The 22,188-nt window shown below is 46.8% G+C and overlaps 1 protein-coding gene across 2 annotated transcripts in view; it reads right to left on the bottom strand.

Moving 5' to 3' along the window:
- USP7 (ubiquitin specific peptidase 7) overlaps positions 1 to 22,188 on the bottom strand; it is a 377,898-nt gene that overhangs the window by 255,369 nt on the left and 100,341 nt on the right. For both annotated transcript variants that reach the window (XM_030213526.1, XM_030213525.1), the window contains exons 5-7: positions 8,132 to 8,220; positions 7,781 to 7,889; positions 856 to 986 (exon numbers count right to left, since the gene is read on the bottom strand). In XM_030213526.1, coding sequence (XP_030069386.1) covers positions 856 to 986; positions 7,781 to 7,889; positions 8,132 to 8,220 — 329 coding nt within the window. The remainder of the gene's footprint in view (positions 1 to 855; positions 987 to 7,780; positions 7,890 to 8,131; positions 8,221 to 22,188) is intronic.

Genomic DNA, 22,188 nt, shown 5'->3' with positions numbered 1-22,188 from the left:
GTAACGTCTTTCTCCCAATGATTTATTAACTAATACTGCTAAAAAATTAGCCAACTCCTTTTTTAAGGCTTTAATTAAAGTTGGAGAACAAACATCCAAGGAGTTAGAAGTGCAATTCAACTGTCCGATAATCTTTTCTACTAGAGTACTTGATACTGGTTGAAAATCACCCCAACCCTTTGAAGCTCTATATTCGAGTCTAAACTAGATGAAATAGTAATCTGATCAAATAATGGATATTTTCTCTCTTATTAAATGCAGTCACAAAAGCCTGGCTGGAAATATACGTATCAAACAGGTCTCCCTTATCATATGACACTGACAATTTTCTAACAATAGCAAAAAGTTCTTTTGGGGCAGAATCTGTTTGTTTTTTTTGTTTTTTTTAAATCTCTTGCTCAAAATAGTCCCTCTTGGCCACAGTTGCTTTTTTCCCATAGGCTTCTGAACACTCATTGTAATTTAATAAACTATAGGAGTCTGGGTATTTTTTCCATTCTCTTTCCTACAAACTGTTAGTTTCTGTTCAATCAATTGTTCTGAATCATTCTTGATAAGATATAGTCAGGGTGACAGACATTGTGAGTGGAACTGTAGGATGTTCTACTGAAAAGATGTGATGGCAGTTTTATTTTAAGACACACAGACTGATGTATATTTATTTTAAATAAATTCTACGTTGTAAATCAGCAGGAATGGGTTGAAGAGTGGTTAATAAACGTGAACAAATATAATATGTGCAATTTCAAAACAATTTCCAAAATGGTAAAAGCAAAACCTAAATTTGAATTTCTGTGCCAGTACCTAGTCATAAACACTTGGCTTCTGGAAAAAACAATTCTCAGCTGTACTCACCCAAAAGATTTTGTTAGTTTTTTTGTTCCTACGGGTTTGTCGCTATGCTGAAGTTCATAAAACACTCGTTGCAACGCTAAAGGAACACTTTTCGATGAGTCGTCTCCTTCTGTAGGCATCATGTATACAGCCTATGACAACATATGAATTAGTATTCTTATGAATGAGATTAATAGATTGTACATGTATGCTCTAGGTAGTTCACATTTTGGAAACTGCTCCATAAATTTCCATTCAATCGCATCAGGAATGAAGCATGTTACTGAATCCAGTTTTGCACAGAGATTTTGCCAGTGGATATGACCAACTGGTACAAAGCACAAGCAGTACAGGTGGGTTCAGATCTCGCTCAAAGCCATGCCATGACTCTACACTGCAACTCAAAACACTGATTTCCAAACTACCAGCCCTACATTCTAAAATGATCTTGTCACTTCATATAGCCAAGATACTTACCTGTAGCATGTATTTTCTGAGGACAGCAGATCTTATATGCTCACAATTGGGTAACGCGATCCCGCATTGCCCGGTCCATAGCTTGTAACAAGCTAAAAAAACAGGGTTTTGTGGAACGCGCAAGTCACTCTACTGCACATGCGTCTCTTCCCACCCGCAACACCACGGTTTGCGCAGTTAGATACTACAGCATAAAAAAGAAAAAATAGGAGACAACGCCAAGGAGAGATGGGAGGGTTTGTGAGAATATAAAGCCTGCTGTCCTCGGAGAATACCTGCTACAGGTAAGTATCTTTGCTTTCTCCAAAGACAAGCAGGCCATAATTCTCACAACTGGGGTATCCCTAGTATCTAGGCTCACCAAAAACAACAAACAGTAGTCAACAGGGCCTCGCAACGGCAAGGACAGTACTCAGATCTGAAACTATATACAAACTGAGTGAGAGTGCAGCCTGGAATAGAATAAAACGGGCCTAGGGGGTGGAACTGGATTCCAGACTCCAAACAGATTCTGCAACACTGTCTGCATGACAAGACCGTCACGTCGGGTATACTGCTCAAGATAGAAATGAGATGTGAATGTGTGGAGACTACGTTGCAGCATTCCAAATTTCTTCAATAGAGGCTGCCTGCACGTGGGCTACCAACGCAGCCAAGGCTCTTACATTGTGAGCCTTGACATGAATCTCCAGCCTGGGTATAAGCGAATGAAATGCAATCGTCAGTCAATTAGAAATGGTGAGATTCCCCAATGGCAACCCCCATCCCCATGTTGGAATCAAAAGAAAGAAAAAGCTGGCCAGACTGTCTGTGGGGCCTAGGCGAATGCTCGCTTGCAGTCCAAGGTGTGAAAGGTCCTTTCACCAGATAGGGAATAAGGTCAGAGAAAGGAGGTTGGCAAGACAACTGACTGGTTCAGATGGAACTCCGACACAACCTTTGGCAGGAACTTAGGGTGCATGCAGAGGACTACTCTGTTGTGATGTAACTTAGTATAAGGTGCATCCACCACTGACCCTATGAGCTGAAATGGGAAATTATAGACTGATGAGCCTGATGTCAGTGCAGGGCAAAATGGTACAGACTATTATAAAGAACAAAATTACAGAAAATATTAAAAAGCATGGATTAATGAGACAAAGCCAACATGGATTTAGTGAAGAGAAATCTTGCTTCACCAATTATTACATTTCTTTGAAGGGATGAACAGCATGTGGATAACGGTGAGCCAGTCAATATTATGTATATGGATTTTCAAAAGGTGTTTGACAAAGTACCTCATGAAAGACTCCAGAGGAAATTGAGTCATGGGATAGGAGTGTCCTATTGTGGATTAAAAACTGGTTAAAAGATAGGGTTAAATGGTCAGTATTCTCAATGGAGAAGGGTAGATAGTGGGGTTCCCCAGGGGTCTTTGCTGGGACCACCGTTTTTAACACATTTATAAATGAGCTAGAGATGGGAGCAACTAGTGAGGTAATTACATTTGCTGATGACACAAAGTAGTTAAAACATAAGAGGATTGTGAATATATTACAACAGGACTTTACGAGACTGGGAAACGTGGTATCTAAATGGTGGATGACATTTAATGTGAGCTAGTGCAAAGTGATGATTGTGGGAAAGAGGAACACGAATTATAGCTATGTAATGCAAGGATCCACATTAGGAGTAACCAACCAGGAAAGGGATGTAGGCATCATCGTTGATGATACATTGAAACCCTCTGCTCAGTGTGCGGCGGCGGCTAAGAAAGCAAATAGAACGTTAGTTATTATCAGGAAAGGAATGGAAAACAAAAATGAGGACGTTATAATGGCTTTGTATCGTTCAACGGTGCGACTGCACCTCAAATGTGTGTTCAATTCCGGTCACCATATCTCAAAAAAGATGTAGTGGAATTAGAAAAGGTACAGAGAAAGGCAACAAAAACGATAAAGAGGATGGGACGACTTCCCTATGAGGAAAGGCTAAAGCGGCAAGGGCTCTTCAGCTTGGAGAAAAGACGGCTGAGGGGAGATAAGATAGAGGTCTATAAATTAATGAATGGAATGGAACGGGTAGATGTGAATTGCTTGTTTACTCTTTCCAAAACTACTAGGACTAGGGGGCACGCAATGAAGCTACAAAGTAGTAAATATAAAACGAACCGGAGAACATTTTTCTTCACTTGATGTGTAATTAAACTCTGGAATTCATTCCCAGAGAATGCAGTAGAAGCAGTTAGATTAGCGAGTTTAAGGGTTTGGATGGCTTCCTAAAGGAAACGTCCATAGACCACTATTAAAATGGACTTGGGGAAAATCCACTGCTTATTTATTTGATAAGCAGCATAAAACGTATTGTACTTTTTTGGAACGTTGTCAGGTACTTGTGACCTGGATTGGCCACTGTTGTAAACCGGATGATGGCCTTGATGGATCTTTGGACTGTCCCACTATGGCAGTACTTATGTACTTAGCCACCAAGAAAATTATCTTCCAGGTCAAGTACTTCGTATGGCAGGAATTCAGTGGCTCAAAAGGAGCTTTCATCAGCTGGGTAAAGAACGATGTTGAGGTCAGTGACACAGGTGGAGGTTTGACAAAAGGATTTAACAAAGGCAAACCTTGCATCAAGCGAACTAGAGGCTGTCCTGAGATGGGCTTACCTTTTACATATTGATAAGCACTAATTGCACTGAGGTGAACCCTTACAGAATTGGTCTTAAGACCAGACTCGGAAAGGAGTAGAAGGTATTCTAGCAGGGTCTGTGCAGGGCAAGAAAGAGGATCTAGAGCCTTGACCTCATACCAGATGGCAAACTTCCTCCATTTGAAAGAATAACTCCTCTTGGTGAATCTTTCCTGGAAGGCAGCAAGACCCGGAAGACACTCACTGACAGAGCAAAGGAAGAAAATTCTAAGCTCTCAACATTCAGGCTGTGAGGGCCTGAGGCTGAAGGTTGGAGATGCAGAAGAGATTCCTCATTCTGCATGATGAGAGCTGAAAAACACTTTAATCTCCACTGTTCATCGTAGGATAACTCCAGAAGAGGGAACCAGATCTCCCGAGGCCAGTAAGGCACAATCAAGATCACAGTCCCGTGGTCTTGCTTGAGTTTCAGTCTTCTCTACAAGAATAAAAGAGGAAGACAACAGATGCTAGTCTAACATGGACCTGAAGCCTGGAACAGAACTGAGGGACTTTGTGATTCTTTTGAGTGGCAAAGAGATCCACCGTGGGGATACCACATGCTCGGAAGATCTCGTGGACAATGCCCATGTAGAGAGACCACTCAAGCGGTTGCATAACCCTGCTCAGCCTGTAAGCCACACTACTGTTTTTGCCCACCAGATAAGTGGCTCAAAGGAACATGCCATACTGGCGAGCCCATCACCACATCCAGGTGGCCTCCCAGTTTGTTGGTGTAATACATGGCTACCTGATTGTTTGAATGAGCACAATTTGGTGAGACAGACTATCTCTGAAAGCCTTTAGGAGTATTCCAGATCAACGGGAGCTTCAGAAGTTTGATCTGAAAATCTGTTTCCTGGGCAGACCAAGCTCAAGTGTGAAGCCCATCCACAAGCTCCCCAACCCAGAGGAGATGCATCCATCAACAGTACCTTTCGCAGCTGAAGAATTTGGAATGGAAGTCCCAGGTTCAAAATGGTTCGAATGGTCCACAACAGGAGTGAGCGAGTAAGCTCTGGAGACATTCAGGTGACATCTTCCAGACATCCCGTGGCTTGACACCACTAAGAAGCCAGGGCCCATTGGGTTGACCTCATGTGAAGGCATGTCATGTGTGCTATGTATACTGTGGACACCATATGGCCCAACAACCTCAACATCTGCCAAGCCGTGACCGTGTAAGGTTCGAACCTAAGAAGCCAGTGTCTGCTCTCGGCTCCATGAGAAAGGCTTGAAACTTCTGTGTATCAAGAAGGGCGCCAATGAATTCCAGTTGCTGAGTAGGGTGAAGATGGGACTTGGGGTAGTTTAAAACAAACCCTACTAGCTCTAGCAACTGAATAGTCCTCTGCATGGACTCCAGAGCCCCAGTCTCTGACTTGCTCTTCACCAGCCAATTGTTGAGATAAGGGAATAAATGGACTCCAAGTCTGTGTAGCAATACTGCCACTACGCTAGACATTTGGTAAAAACCCTGGGAGCTGACACCAGGCCAAAAGGCAACACACGGTACTGGTAGTGATGTGTTCTCATCTGAAATCATAGCTACTTCTGGTGGCCTGGAAGTATCAGGAGGTGAGTATATGAATCCTTTAAGTCCAGAGAGCATAGCCAATCATTTTCCTGCATCATAGGGAGAAGGGTGCCCAGGGAAACTATCCTGAAATTTCCTTTGACCAGGAATTTGTTCAGGGCTCTTAAGTCTAGGATGGGACGCATCCCCCTGTCTTCTTTTGCACAAGGAAGTACCTGGAATAGAATCCCTGCCCTTCTTCCCTTGGTGGAACGGGTTCGACCGCATGGGCCCGTAGAAGGGCAGAGTTCCTCTGCAAGTACCTCTGCAAGAAGTCGGCTCCCACCTTGACTCTGGCAAAGCTTCATCCAGTGACATTGAGGGAGTACTGGCTTGGGTGGCAGTCGACACTGGAACTACATGCAACACCAGCATCGGAGGCCGCAAAACTGGCTGAGGGCTAAGAGGGGCCGCAACGAGCGGCAGGGTAGATACAAGCACCCCTGATACACACCATTGTAAGAGAATGCAGCTCAGGAAGCAAGGCTCAGATCCGCTCATCAAGGGGGGACAACGGGAAAGGCTGGGGTGCCACTCCAAGACAGGATGCAGAACTGATGGGGATGAAATGGGAAGCAGGTCCTGGCTGCTAGGGGACCGATGCATCGGCACCTCCCTCAATATCCTGGCTCTCCAGGCACCATGAGTTGAAGACAACCAATTCCAATGCTTCTTGGCCTTCGAATGAAGCTCGGCATCGTGGCTCCTCAGTGCCAACAAGGACAATATCGAATCCTCACCTTGGACAGTCCTGGGGTCCCTGCACAGCAGTCTGTGTGAAGACAAGTGGAGACCCACTCGATACACTACTGCTCCCCAGTGCCAAGAGAAACAGTAGCAGCCCCCAGTGCAAACCTCGACATTGATGTCGACTTCGAGGAATCAGACCTGGCTCCAAAAATCTTTTCACGTTCAGCCTTTCTGGGTGCGCTTCTTCATCCAAAGACAGAGGACATAATTAGCAGGGCTATGTTTGGGCCCTAAACACTGAAGACACCAAGAATGGGTGTCCTTGCCAGAGATGGTCAGATTGCACCGGGCACAATGCTTGAAGCTACTGGGAACTTGATTGGACATGGATAGAAAAACCTCCACAGCCCAATCAAATGAAGCGATGGTGCTTGAAAAAAGGGGCAAGGTACCAGAAAAAAAACAAGGGAAAATCCTGGCCAAAGTCAAGGCCTAAACACAGCCTAAAGACGAGTAAAATAAAGAAAACTTAAAACTGGGAAAAAACTGGAACTAAGAAAATATGGAAGGGGGGGGGGGGGGGGGGGGGAGAAGAGAAAGTAGACCAGAGCACGGGCACGCCAAAAGGAGGTGAAAAAATAAAGAGGCACCAAAACAATCTGTTTTTCAGACCGGACGTGAAGAGATACCACAAAAGCAGCTTCTCACTGTGGTAGAAAAATAACTGCAATAACCACACACTCATGCATGCTCAGTGGAGCGACTGTCGCGCTCCACAAAACTCCATTTTTTTTAGCTTGTTACAAGCTCTAGACCAAAATTCTTCTACAAATCCTCGTTCTGAATAATTGTCATCAATAATAAACAGAGTGTCAATATTTAGTCAAATGTATAACAAACTTTTACAATTACACATATATTCACTAATGATACCCATTTAGCAGTACCACTAAGTATACAATTTCTAACTTAGAGGGTCCCAACTTACAGCTACACCTTTTGTGGGCCATTTATACATACAACTTATGTTTATTCAGCTGAATGTCGCTGCTTAAGTGTAAGCTGTATATTTAAGTGGTGCTGCCCTCAAATCCTATCCTATTTTCAGATAGATAACTATGGCTGTATAATTTGTACTCAAAAGTACTATGGATTTTTATTTAACACACACTAATACAATCATAACAGCAGACCGCACAAGTGCATCTGAATATGAACTTTGCAGACATGAAAAACTGATACAAAGACTAAAGTCAGAGACAGAGCTCATCTTACCCAACATTGATCATCCAAGTTTCAAATACAAACCTTAACAACTATAAAATAAGGGAGATATCTACAAATTAAACACACACACACTGAACCTACCAACATAAACACATAGAAAGCTGGAAGACATTCACAACTTTGTTAGGTCTACAATTTTTTCACTAGCTCTTAGCAAATGTAAAGATTTAAATTTGAATTTCCTTACTTGGAAAGAAAGTCATAATTTAAGTCTAATATTCAGAAGAAATTCTTTTTAATTACCTTTCGAAGTTGGTTTGTGAAAAATAAAGTCTGTAATAAGCTGTTCATGTAACAAGTTGCTCCCTGGTTCTTCAATCCAACATATCCCGTGTGCTTCTTTGAATCCCACCTAGAAAGTAGTTTATGGTTAAAACTAACTCAATGGACTTCAACGAAAAGTCAGCCATCTAGTAACTTTCACAATGTCTACTAGTACATGCTAAGCATTATCATTAACTGCTAAGCCTAAAACAAAGAGGGAAACAATGTTCTATTGTAATAAAGTACATGTTGCTTTATTTTTAATTTCAAATGCGCCAGAACTACACACAAGAATTTTCTAAATGTTTGAATTATAACGCAAATACTTACGCAACTCCATGTGGTGCATCAGCTTGCACATAGACTTCAAATGTTACTTTATCATCTTCTATAAAGCCTTTCTCTGGGTCAGTAACTTCCTATAAAAAATAAAAAAAATAAAAAAGAATCAACATTAAAAATTAATTAATCTAGAAACCTACTAAAAGAACACTGCTTACCTGTAATTACTGTTTTCCAGATATAATATTTTCATTGCATCAATGGACTGGATAACTGTGAGCCCAATGGAGTTTCCAATATTAGATGTCTAAAACACAACTATATAGCAACCAAATGCCACCCTTTCACTTCAAGAGTCAGTTTAATTTAAACTCAGACTATAGCAGGACTAGCAATAACAGTTGTTGCCTACCTGCAGTGGTTTTCTCTAGATACAGTATACCAATTACAGACAGAGATGATGGGGTTATGCTCAGCATCAAATGGCCCAATTCTTTGCGTTTACTGGAAAAGTCTAAATGATTACCATGGCTCAGTAGTTAGAGAACAAGGAGTTAGGACACAAAGTGATAACTTATATACTGTTAATCGTAAGTCACTGATGTATTGACATTTTTCTTATAGGAATTCTTAAAAAAGTGGAGGTCAGCATACAAAACACAGCGTCATCTAACCAGACCTCTTATAGCATAAAGCTACTTCAGGTCACGACATTCCATTAGCTTTTTCCAATCATTAGTACCTTCACTCAACATGAACACAATCTTGTTACCAGTACTGGTTTAAAACAGATTAGTTATTACCTGTCTGACGGCCCGAGTCCTGACCTCCGGCAACCTCTTGCCCTTAGATGTGCCGAGCTCGGTCACGATCTTGTCCAGCTCGTCCCCAAACAGCAGCTTGCCTTTAAAAGGCAACTTGGCTAGGCGAGATTTTGAGGCATGCTCAGCCAACCAGTGCTTAAACACCGCCGGGCAGAAACTGTCTGAGCCATACCTTTAGCCGAGGCTCTCAAGACATCATACAGCAAGTCCGCCAAGTAGGCCAGGCCCGACCAGTCCGCCCTCAAAGAAGAATCTGAGGGGGAAGCCCGCTGCAAAACGGTCAGGCATGCCCTGGCCACATAGGAGTCGCAAACCGAGGCTTGCAAACTCAGGGCGGCCGCCTCAAAGGCCGACCTTAAGGACGCCTCCAATCTCCTGTCCTGAGCGTCCTTCAGGGCAGTGCCACCTTCCACCGGCAGAGCCGTCTTCTTAGTCACCGCAGTGATTAAAGAGAGTCTACTGTAGGCCAGAGAAAGGCCTCCCGTTCACCCTCAGGCAAAGGGTACAGATGGGACATGGCTCTGGCTACCTTAAGGCTCGCTTCAGGGGCATCCCATTGAGCCGAAATTAAAGTCTGCATGGCTTCATGAATGGGGAAGGTTCTGGGCGGGCGCTTAGTTCCCAGCATAATAGCAGAGCCAGCTGAGGCTGAGAGGGGGCCTTCCTCTGGAAAGGAAATTTTCAGAATGTTCATGGCCTGCACTAACAGGTTGAGCAAATCCTCTGAGCGAAAAAGCCGCGCTGCAGAGGGGTCATCCGCTCCGTCCGAGCGGGGATCAGTCTCCTCCACAGAATCCCCTATGGGAGAACTCAGATACGCTGCCCTCATCCACATCAGAGGAGACCGAGTCCCCTAGGGCCTGGAGATCCACCCGAGCCTCATCACTCTTATCAGACAGAGGAGCAGGGGCAGCGTTTTGCATAAGGAAAGCCTGATGCAGCAGTAAAATAAACTCAGGGGAGAAGCCCCCCCAGTCTGTGCACTTTTGCAGCCTGGGCCATGGCCCTAGAGGCACTCTCAACCTGCGCTCCCAAGAGCGGGGGAGAGGCGCGCTGCGCATCTAAAATGGCGTCTGCCGTGACACTCTGCGAAGGAGCCGCGCGGGAAGAATGACGCTTTAATTTCGCCGACGTTATACCGTCACCCGAGTCAAGGGCGACCATACCATTAATGTCTCCCACCTCAAGGGCGGCCCAAGAAGGAGCCGACTGAGCAGCGTGGCCAGCCACAACCAGGAGGGCGGCCAGCGGGGGATGGGTGGCTAAGGCGGGAAAAACCGCCGCACTAGAGGAAAACCCGGGGAACTCTCCCGATTCTGAAAAGGCGCCCAAGAAAGGCATCTCCGCCTTTGAACCCCCGCTTCCCCGCTAGACGCGCGCACACGGTCCGGGGAGCGTCTTTTCACGCCATAGCCACGTGGAGACCGTTCGAGGAAGCTGCAACGATTTGAGTCCCAGTGAGTAGCTGCAACCAAGGACGCCTATTTTTCTGTTTTGTTTTGGTTTGTTTGTTTTTGGGGTTTTTTTTTAAACGGAGCCAGCGGGAGAAAAGGAGGGACCTGGCACCACCAGGTTTGCACTCGCTCACGAAGAGCCCTCAACCCCAGGTACTCAACAAAACCTAAACAATTAGGCTTGGAGACCTAGCCAGAGCTGCTGCTGTGCGACCACACACCTGCTAGATAGAGAACATACTGGGGAATTTCCGGCAGCACATGACCACATATAGGGAGGCAAAAGATTGCTCTCTATCTCCACCTGCTGGTAGATGGACACAACCCACCAGTCTATGGATTGATTGGCTTGATGATAGGGAAATACTGTTAATCGTAATGCATTGATGTACTGACATTTTTCTTATAGGAATTCTTTAAAAAGTGGAGGCCAGCATACAAAACACAGCGTCATCTAACCAGACCTCTTATAGCATAAAGCTACTTCAGGTCACGACATTCCATTAGATTTTACCAATCATTAGTACCTTCACTCAACATGAACACAATCTTGTTACCAGTACTGGTTTAAAACAGATTAGTTATTACCTGTCTTATTGATGAATGATTTAGAATTTTTTGCACATTTAATGACGGATGTTGTATCTGAAGAGTACTTGATGATTGTTTTCTTTGATAACTGTGGTAAAATATGTTTGAGGTGTTACACAAGACTGTGTTCACATTGAGTGGCGGTACAAATAATTGGAAACCAACTAATGGTCGTGACCTGAAATAGCTTTGTGCTATAAGGAAAAATTTGGTTCTTACCTTGGTAATTTTATTTCCTTTAGTCACAGCAGATGAATCCATTAACTGATGGGTTGTATCCGCCTACCAGTAGGTGGAGATAGAGAACACTGAAAGACTATAGTGCCTCTAGGACGGCTAGCCCCAACTGCCTTCAGTATTTCAGATTTCCAAAGCAGAGTGAACCATAAAGGTATAATAACAAACTTTCCTCACAGCGAACAATCGCCCCATAACAGGAGCATCAAAGGAGGAACGATCTCAACCTCCTGTAGTAGATCATCATGTAGAAATTCTGATAACTGTTTTCCAACTTCTCCCAATGAGATTTATATCTGCATGAAAGATCTGAACAAAAAACAAAGTCAGACAGGGAGGGATCATGGATTCATCTGCTTTGACTAAAGGAAAGAAAATTACCAAGGTAAGAATCTAATTTTCCCCTCCTTGTCATCAGCAGCAGATGAATCCATTAACTGATGGGGATGTACAAACTAATCCCTACTTAGGGTGGGAACAGGACACACCACGAGCCAATACTTGAGCTGCAAAAACAGCGTCCTGCTTCACTGCAACATCCAGCCTGTAATGCCGGGCAAAAGAGAGCTGAGAAACCCAAGTAGCCGTACTACAGATCTCTTGAAGAGAGAGTGCCCCCGTTTCAGCCCACAAGGAGGAGATGGCTCTTGTGGAATGCACCTTAAACGCTTCAGGCGGAGACCGACCTGAAAGCAGATACACAGCAAAAATGACTTCCTTGAGCCAACGAGCTATAGTGGCCTTAGACGCCGGGCCTCCACGCCAAGAAACTGACAAGAAAATAAGGTGATCAGAAGTCCTGAAGTCATTTGACATCTGTAGATACTGCAACAGCGCCCTGCGGACATCCAGAAGATGTAACTGCCAAAAGGAATCCAGGAACTCTTCCCTAGAAAAGGAAGGAAGAAAAATGGGCTGGTTCAGGTGAAACGCTGAAACCACCTTAGGTAGGAAGGAAGGCACTGTACGTACCGTTACTCAGGACTCCGAGAATTGCAGAAAAGGGTCCCGACAGGAAAGTGCCTGCAGCTCAGACACGCATCTAGCCAAAGTAATGGTCACCAAAAAGACAGTCTTGAGAGTCACATCCTTCTCCGAAGCTCGCTTAAGCGGCTCGAAGGGCGAACACTGGACAGCCTTCAAAACTATCCCCTGGTTCCAGACCGGACAGGACAACTACTACTACTACTACTATTTAGCATTTCTATAGTGCTACAAGGCATACGCAGCGCTGCACAAACATAGAAGAAAGATAGTCCCTGCTCAAAGAGCTTACAATCTAATAGACAAAAAATAAGGTAAGCAAATCAAATCAATGTGTACAGGAAGGAGGAGAGGAGGGTAGGTGGAGGTGAGTGGTTACAAGTGGTTACGAGTCAAAAGCAATGTTAAAGAGGTGGGCTTTCAGTCTAGATTTAAAGGTGGCCAAGGATGGGGCAAGACGTAGGGGCTCAGGAAGTTTATTCCAGGCGTAGGGTGCAGCGAGACAGAAGGCGAAGTCTGGAGTTGGCAGTAGTGGAGAAGGGAACTGGACAGGAGGACGGAGCCTAAGAACCCCTCTGAGAAATTGGGCAATACTCGGATGAGCAGCAAGGGACAAGCCAGCGACTTTCTCTCGATAGCATGATAATGCTGCCACTTGCACCCGCAGGGAATTGTAAGCCAGGCCTTTTTGTAAGCCCTCCTGCAAAACGTCCAGCACAGTTGAGACTGTAGCTCGCGTGGGTGTGATTGCCTTTGAAACACCCCACGCCTCAAATTTGCACCAGATCAGAGCATAAGCTGCGGAGGTGGACCGCTTGCGGGCCTGCAAGAGAGTGGAGATGACCTTCTTAGAGTAGCCCTTGTCTCTCAATTGCGCCCTCTCAATAGCCAGGCTGTAAGACCAAATCGGCAGGGATCCTCCATAGACACCGGACCCTGAACCAACAGGTTCGGCACCAGGGGCAAATGCACCGGACCATCCACCAACATCCGGCGGAGATCCGCATACCACGGACGCCTTGGCCAATCTGGAGCAATGAGAATCACCAGACCTCAGTGCTGTCGAATCCGCAGTAGGACTCGTCTTATCAAGGGCCAAGGAGGGAACACATACTGGCCTGAGGGCCAGGGTTGAGCCAGAGCATCCAACCCCACCAAGTGAGGATCTCTCCTTCTGCTGAAAAAGCGAGGAACTTTGGCGTTTGCACTTGACGCCATTAGATCCATACCGGCACATCTGAAGAAAAACTTCTTCTGCCAGTTCCCATTCCGCCGGGTCGATTTGATGGCCGCTGAGAAAATCAGCTTGCACATTGCTGACCTGCTATGTGAGCTGCTGACAGAAGCTGCCAGTGGCAAATCTGAGCGGCCTCCGCGGCCAGGGCCCTGCACTGAGTGCCGCCATGACGATTTATGTATGCCACCGCTGCCGTGTTGTCTGACAGAACCCGGACAGCAAGCCCCTTCAGAGTATTTTGAAAGGCCATAAGAGCCTGGAATATCGCTCTCAATTCCAAGCGATTGATGCACTACCCCGCTTCCACGGGTGTCCATAGATCCTGAGCATAGCTTCCTTGGCAATGCGCTCCCCAGCCTAGAAGGCTGGCATCTGTTATCACCAGGCACCAAGAAGGAAGCGCCAGAGGCATTCCTTGGCGCAGCATCCTGTCAGAGAGCCACCACTCCAAACTGAGCCGGGCCTCAGGGAGCAACGTTAGTCTACGTTGATATTCCTGGGACATCGGAGACCATTGTTGAAGCAGGGCAATCTGCAGAGGCTTCATATGCGCACTCGCCCAAGGCACCACCTCCAAGGTGGTCGTCATCGACCCCAGCAGCTGGACAAAGTCCCAAGTTCGCGGGCAAGGCATCTGCAGGAGCAGACGGACCTGATTCTGAAGCTTGCACCGCGCCTTTGGTCGGGGAGAAAGACAAACCCCGATGCCATGTCGAACAGGACCCCCAAATACTCGAGAGACTAAGAGGGGGTCAGGTGACTTTTAGGTATACTGACCAGCGAACAACCAGTGGATCCAATAAAAGACCTCTCACAATGAGTTTCTTCCTGAACAAGGTCTTTATTTAAAACTGCACAAATGACCCGACATGTGACGTGTTTTGGCCGTGAAGGCCTGCGTCAGGGGTCTATAAAATAAAATAAAATACATGAACATATCATATACATAAAATACATGTACACAAATACTTAAAACATATTTAAAAACATATACATATGACCCTTGAGACATCTATAAAAATGAAACAAGTCTATGTAAAACATTAGTGACCAATAAAGAATATATATTAAGAAATCAACTGAAAAGGAATAAAACGGAACTATCAACCAAAAGGATGGACATAATAATATGTTACAGGAATGAGAAACATACCCAGTAGTCTCTGATGCAAAGTGATGCTTTGTTGGTCAGATGAAAAGCATGTATACTGCTAACAGATATCTAAAACAAATATATGAATGAATCAATACATACTGTACATGAAATCAAAATAATATAAAACAGAACCACCTAGATGGACTCAAAATGGAAATAGGGATCTCAGGGAAATTTTACATAAATAGTTAATAAAAGGATGTTAATCGAAAAATGAAATATCCTAATTTTTTAGCAAAGGTTGTGCACTGTTTATTTTCTTTTTTGCAACATGCTTTTTTATCCATATATTTTTCGTGGTATGCATAGTGATATGTTTGCAGATTATTATTGATATGCAGTTTTTTGGGCTTCCATTTACATTTTACATACACTACTTTTTTCATTTTTTATTTTATATTCCATATTTTGATTTTTCGGTTTATTCATTATTTTTTGGTTTACTTTTTTTCATCATTATTATTTTTTGGTTTACTTTTTTTCATTTTTATATTTATTTTTATTTTATTAGGATATTTCATTTTTCAATTAACATCCTTTTATTAACAACTATTTATGTAAAATTTCCCTGAGATCCCTATTTCCGTTTTGGGTCCATCTAGGTGGTTCTGTTTTATATTATTCTGATTTCATATACAGTACGTATTGATTCATTCATATATTTGTTTTAGATATCTCTGTTAGCAGTATACATGCTTTTCATCTGACCAAGGCGGCATAATTTTGCATCAGAGACTACTGGGTATGTTTCTCATTCCTGTAACATATTATTATGTCCATCCTTTTGGTTAATAGTTCCGTTTTATTCCTTTTCAGTTGATTTCTTAATATATATTCTTTATTGGTCACTAATGTTTTACATAGACTTGATTCATTTTTATTTGTCTAAAGGGTCATATGTATATATTTTTTAATATGTTTTAAGTATTTGTGTTCCACCGCCTGCTGTAGCCAGGAAAGATATGCCCGGGCTGCATAGGAACTGCAAATAGACGCCCTCAAGGCAAGGCCCGCAATTTCAAAGGACTGCTTCAGCGCGGACTCAAGCCGCCGGTCCTGCATGTCTTTCAAAGCGACTCCTCCCTCTACTGGGAGAGTGGTCTTTTTTGTCACCGCCGTGACCAATGCATCCACTTTAGACATCCCCAAAGGGGCCAAGTGCTCCTCACGCAGAGGGTAAAGCTGACCCATAGCCCTGGCCACTTTCAAAGGCCTATCGGGGTCAGGCCATTGAGCAGAAATAAGCTCTTGGATGGAGTCGTGCATCGGAAAGGCCCGAGAAGGCTTCTTAGTACTCGCCATCCTAAGATTAACAGAGGAGGCCTCGCCTTCAGTAGGATCATCAATCGAGAGGGCCTGCAAGGCGACAGTAATGAGAGCTGGCAGCTCGTTGCGGTGGAAAATCCGGGCCGCATTGGGATCATCCAAATCCAGTGGCAAACAGGCACCCTCCTCTGGATCATCCATCCCTGAGGGCCTGCCAGATCCCTCAGATTCTCCACAGCCCAACCAAAGGGGGGGGGGGGGAAGGATATGTGCCACTTTCAGACGGGGAATTTACTCGTCTATGTTTAGCGTGTTTCCAAAGCTCGGGGGAGGAAATAACCTCTGAAGTCATCCCCGGGGCATCAACACCCGGAGGTAAGCCAGGATGCAACGCAGTTTCTGACACCTGCGGCAGAGCTCTTTTCAGCATGAACGCCTTATGCATTAAAAGCACAAACTCAGGGGAGAAATACTCACCCTAGCCCTCCGCCTCCGAATTAGGAGAAACGGATGTAGGAGCTCCTCTGGCAGCCTCTAAATGAGACGTCCTCCTGCACTCGGACTGCTCCGCAACCGCAAGGGTCGCGACATGCGGCGCTTCCAAAATGGCGTCTGCTGCCGGCTCCATTGAGCGGGAAGAAACATCGCTCACCATGCTCATACTAGCGTGAGCGTCTAAGGAGCACGTTTTACACAGCCCCGCTGCTGATCTGCGTTTACCACAATGGGAGCAGCGCTTAACTCCTTCAGCAGCCATCGTCTGACAGGACAGGAATATAGCAATAAAATGGTGGCTTCGCGCCAAAACTTACCCCGATCGGAATGGCGTCTGCGGGACCTCCCCGGAGGAGCTGGGCACCACTCTCACCTCAGAGGACTGAGTCTACATGCTCCAGTCAAGCTGCACAGAACCAGAATCTCTGGAAAAAGCCTCAGAACAGCCACGCAGTAAAAGCGTGCTTTTTTTTTTTTTTTTTTTTTAAACGCTGTGAGGAAAGTTGGAGGCAGGCAGTAACGGAGAGACTCCAGGAGGCGGAGGGGAATGGGTAAGGAAGGGAAAGGGCGAACCTATATGCCTTTAAAGTGGGCACCACCAGCCACAACACCCCTACTCAACTGGCAAAGCACAGAAGCCACCCCATGCAGTCTGAAATCCAGGAGCTGATCAAGCTACGTCCATATCTGCTGGGAGATAGAGAAATACTTAAGGCAGTTGGGGCTAGCCATCCTAGAGGCACTATGGTCTTTCAGTGTTCTCTATCTCCACCTGCTGATAGGCGGCTACAACCCATCAGTTAATGGATTCATCTGCTGCTGATGACAAGGTCAGATTACGGTGCGGTGTAGTGTGTGTGTGTGTGTTTAGGGGCAGGCAATGATTAAACATTTTAATCACACGATTAATTGTGCTTAGTGCAGTGTGCATTTTGGCCTGTAAAAAATAAAGGCCCCCTTTTATCAAGCTGCACTAGCGGCTGCCATTGCGGTAATGCTGACAAAACCCGTTCACTTTGAATGGGCTGTGTCGACTTTGCCCCACAGCTTGATAAAAAAGGAGGAAGTTTCAAACAAATGTAATACTAAACTGATTTATTTTCACACATTTTGTAACATTCCAGTTTTTTTTAGTTCTGTACAATTTCCTTTTTTTTTTGGTCTTTTTATTCATTTTTTGAGTCTCCCCAGACTTCACCCAATTTCTCTCCCCCCTCCCCTGGCGTTTACCTCTAAAGCAGGCATGATTGGTTTTCTTGGGGACCACTTCTGGGCGACTTGTACAGCACAACTCTCAGCTCCCAGCTTTCACAGTTGTCAGACCCAAGACCCACCAGAACCAAGTTTGGCTTTCTGGCCTAGTTGATGCCTCCCCCCCTGCTGCAGTGAGTCCTTGGCCCCAAGCTCCGCACAGCTCCTCCACCCAAGTAACGCTCAGCAGACTGAGGATGAAGCCCAATGAGATGCTGAACACCACCGGCCCCACCAGGCGCATGAGGGACAACAACATAGAGGGGCGCATGGCTGGTGCGGGGCTCTGCTCAGTATTCCCATCCCAGTTTCTCTCATGCCCCCCCCCCCCCCCCCCGGCTGTTTACCTTTACAGAAGAGCTCTGGATCTTTTCTCTTTCCTCGCTGCCTCAAAGTTTTTGTCTTCCCCTGAATGGCTGGGTTCTGCAGACACTTGAGCTACGCAGTGCAGAAAGTTGGGGAAGTCTCGCGGTTTTAAGTCCCATGAGACTTCCTCGACTTCCTGCATAGCGCAGTTCAAGTATCTGAAGAGCCCAGCCTTGCAGGGGACGACAAAGACTTTGAGACAGTACCTGCAGAGCCCAGCTGTGCAGGGGAAGACAAAGATATGAGGCAGCAATGAAGGAGAAAAAGTCCAGAGCTCAGCTGTAAAGGGAAATGGCGGGGGTGGGGGGATAATAGAAACTGGGATGAGATGCTACACTGAGCCGAGCCCTGCTCTGAACAGCCAGGGGAGGGTGAACGTTTAATTAAATAAATACAATCAGGTGAAGTTAAAATGAACCGGGTGCATTAAAAAAGTAGCGCATTAATAGCATTATGTGTTAATTGCCCACCACTTATTTATTTATGGGGTAAGAAAAACTCTCCTGAAAGGAATAAACAGTCCACCCACCCAACCGAGACTGCACAGGCTCAGCACATCCACCATTTGCTAGAGACTGAGAAATACTGGTTCTCTGAGAGACAGTGAATGATACATACCTGTAGCAGGTGTTCTCCGAGGACAGCAGGCTGATTGTTCTCACGACTGGGTGACGTCCGCGGCAGCCCCCACCAACCGGAAAAAAGCATCGCGGGACGGTCGGCACGCAGGGCACGCCCACCGCGCATGCGCGGCCGTCTTCCCGCCCGTGCGCGACCGCTCCCGCCAGTTGAATAACTAGCAAAAGATGAAACACACAACTCCAAAGGGGAGGAGGGAGGGTAGGTGAGAACAATCAGCCTGCTGTCCTCGGAGAACACCTGCTACAGGTATGTATCATTCACTTTCTCCGAGGACAAGCAGGCTGCTTGTTCTCACGACTGGGGTATCCCTAGCTTTCAGACTCACTCAAAACAAGAACCCAGGTCAATGGAACCTCGCAACGGCGAGGGTACAACAGAAATTGACCTACGAAGAACAACTAACTGAGAGTGCAGCCTGACCAGAATAAATTCGGGTCCTGGAGGGTGGAGTTGGATTTACACCCCAAACAGATTCTGCAGCACCGACTGCCCGAACCGACTGTCGCGTCGGGTATCCTGCTGGAGGCAGTAATGTGATGTGAATGTGTGGACAGATGACCACGTCGCAGCCTTGCAAATCTCTTCAACAGTGGCTGACTTCAAGTGGGCCACTGACGCTGCCATGGCTCTAACACTATGAGCCGTGACATGACCCTCAAGAGCCAGCCCAGCCTGGGCGTAAGTGAAGGAAATGCAATCTGCTAGCCAATTGGAGATGGTGCGTTTCCCGACAGCGACCCCTAGCCTGTTAGGGTCGAAAGAAACAAACAATTGGGCGGACTGTCTGTGGGGCTGTGTCCGCTCCAAGTAGAAGGCCAATGCTCTCTTGCAGTCCAATGTGTGCAACTGACGTTCAGCAGGGCGGGTATGCGGCCTGGGGAAGAATGTTGGCAAGACAATTGACTGGTTAAGATGGAACTCCGACACCACCTTCGGCAGGAACTTTGGGTGGGTGCGGAGCACTACTCTGTTGTGATGAAATTTGGTATATGGAGCATGAGCTACTAGGGCTTGAAGCTCACTGACCCTACGAGCTGAAGTAACTGCCACCAAGAAAATGACCTTCCAGGTCAAGTACTTCAGATGGCAGGTATTCAGTGGCTCAAAAGGAGGTTTCATCAGCTGGGTGAGGACGACGTTGAGATCCCATGACACTGCAGGAGGCTTGATAGGGGGCTTTGACAAAAGCAAGCCTCTCATGAATCGAACGACTAAAGGCTCTCCAGAGATGGCTTTACCTTCCACACGATAATGGTAAGCACTAATCGCACTAAGGTGATTCCTTACTGAGTTGGTCTTGAGGCCAGACTCTGATAAGTGTAGAAGGTATTCAAGCAGGTTCTGTGCAGGGCAAGAGCGAGGTTCTAGGGCCTTGCTCTCACACCAAATGACAAACCTCCTCCACTTGAAAAAGTAACTCTTTTTAGTGGAATCCTTCCTGGAGGCAAGCAGGACCCGGAGACACCCTCCGACAGACCCAACGCAGCGAAGTCTACGCCCTCAACATCCAGGCCGTGAGAGCCAGAGACTGAAGGTTGGGGTGCAGTAACGCTCCGTTGTTCTGCGAAATGAGAGTCGGAAAACACTCCAATCTCCACGGTTCTTCGGAGGACAACTCCAGAAGAAGAGGGAACCAGATCTGACGGGGCCAAAAGGGCGCTATCAGAATCATGGTGCCACGGTCGTGCTTGAGCTTCAGTAAGGTCTTCCCCACCAAAGGTATGGGAGGATAAGCATCCCCCAATGGAGGAGAAAGGCGTCCGACGCTAGCCTGCCGTGTGCCTGAAGTCTGGAACAGAACAGAGGCAGCTTGTGGTTGGTCTGAGAGGCGAAAAGGTCCACCGAGGGGGTGCCCCACTCTCGGAAGATCTTGCGTACCACTCTGGAATGGAGCGACCACTCGTGCGGTTGCATGACTCTGCTCAGTCTGTCGGCCAGACTGTTGTTTACGCCTGCCAGGTATGTGGCTTGGAGGAGCATGCCAAACTGGCACGCCCAGCGCCACAGCCCGACGGCTTCCTGACACAGGGGGCGAGATCCGGTGCCCCCCTGCTTGTTGACGTAATACATTGCAACCTGATTGTCTGTCCGAATTTGGATAATTTGGCAGGACAGCCGATCTCTGAAAGCCTTCAGCGCGTTCCAGATCGCTCGGAGCTCCAGGAGGTTGATCTGTAGATCCTTTTCCTGGAGGGACCACAGACCCTGGGTGTGAAGCCCATCGACATGAGCTCCCCAACCCAGGCGAGATGCATCCGTCGTCAGCACCTTCGTGGGCTGCGGAATTTGGAATGGACGTCCCAGGGTCAAATTGGTCCGTATGGTCCACCAGAGCAGTGAAGTGCGGCAACTGGTGGAGAGGCGGATGACATCCTCTAGATTCCCGGTGGCTTGGAACCACTGGGAAGCTAGGGTCCATTGAGCAGATCTCATGTGAAGACGAGCCATGGGAGTCACATGAACTGTGGAGGCCATATGACCCAGAAGTCTCAACATCTGCCGAGCTGTGACCTGCTGGACGCTCTGGTCTGCGAAGCCAGGGCAAGGAGGTTGGTGGCCCTCGCTTCGGGAAGGAAGGCCTGAGCCGTCTGGGTATTCAGCAGAGCTCCTATGAATTCCAGAGACTGGGTTGGCTGGAGATGGGACTTTGGGTAATTTATCACAAACCCCAGCAGCTCCAGGAGTTGAATAGTGCACTGCATGGACCGGAGGGCTCCTGCCTCCGAGGTGTTCTTGACCAGCCAATCGTCGAGATATGGGAACACGTGCACTCCCAGCCTGCGTAGGTACGCCGCCACCACCACGAGGCACTTTGTAAACACTCGTGGGGCGGAGGCGAGCCCAAAGGGCAGCACACAATACTGAAAGTGCCGTGCGCCCAGGCGGAATCTGAGATACTGTCTGTGAGCTGGCAGTATCGGGATGTGAGTGTATGCATCCTTTAAATCCAGGGAACATAGCCAATCGTTTTTCTGAATCATTGGCAGAAGGGTGCCCAAGGAAAGCATCCTGAACTTTTCTTTGACCAGGAATTTGTTCAGGCCTCTCAGGTCTAGGATGGGACGCATCCCCCCTGTTTTCTTTTCCACAAGGAAGTACCTGGAATAGAATCCCTGCCCTTCCTGCCCGGGTGGTACGGGCTCGACCGCATTGGCGCTGAGAAGGGCGGAGAGTTCCTCTGCAAGTACCTGCTTGTGATGGGAGCTGAAGGATTGAGCTCCCGGAGGACAATTTGGAGGCAGGGAGGCCAAATTCAGGGCGTATCCGCACCGCACTATTTGGAGAACCCACTGGTCGGAGGTTATGAGAGGCCACCTTTGGTGAAAAAATTTTAACCTCCCCCCCGACCGGCAGATCGTCCGGTACGGACACTTTGAGGGCGGCTATGTTCCCGTGGATCCAGTCAAAAGCCCGTCCCTGGCTTTTGCTGTGGAGGCGCAGGGGGCTGCTTAGGCACACGCTGTTGACGGGAACGAGCGCGCTGGGGCTGTCCCTGTGCCTGACGAGGCCTTCGGGCCGGCTGGTTGTACCTACGCTTTGCAAAAGAATAGGGTGCAGCCTGCCGGGCCCGGGAAAAACGTCCACCTGCTGAGGTGGATGCT

Source organism: Microcaecilia unicolor, chromosome 8 (genome assembly GCF_901765095.1).
Source record: "Microcaecilia unicolor chromosome 8, aMicUni1.1, whole genome shotgun sequence".
NCBI lineage: Eukaryota > Metazoa > Chordata > Amphibia > Gymnophiona > Siphonopidae > Microcaecilia > Microcaecilia unicolor.
This window is presented reverse-complemented; position numbering and strand designations above follow the sequence as displayed.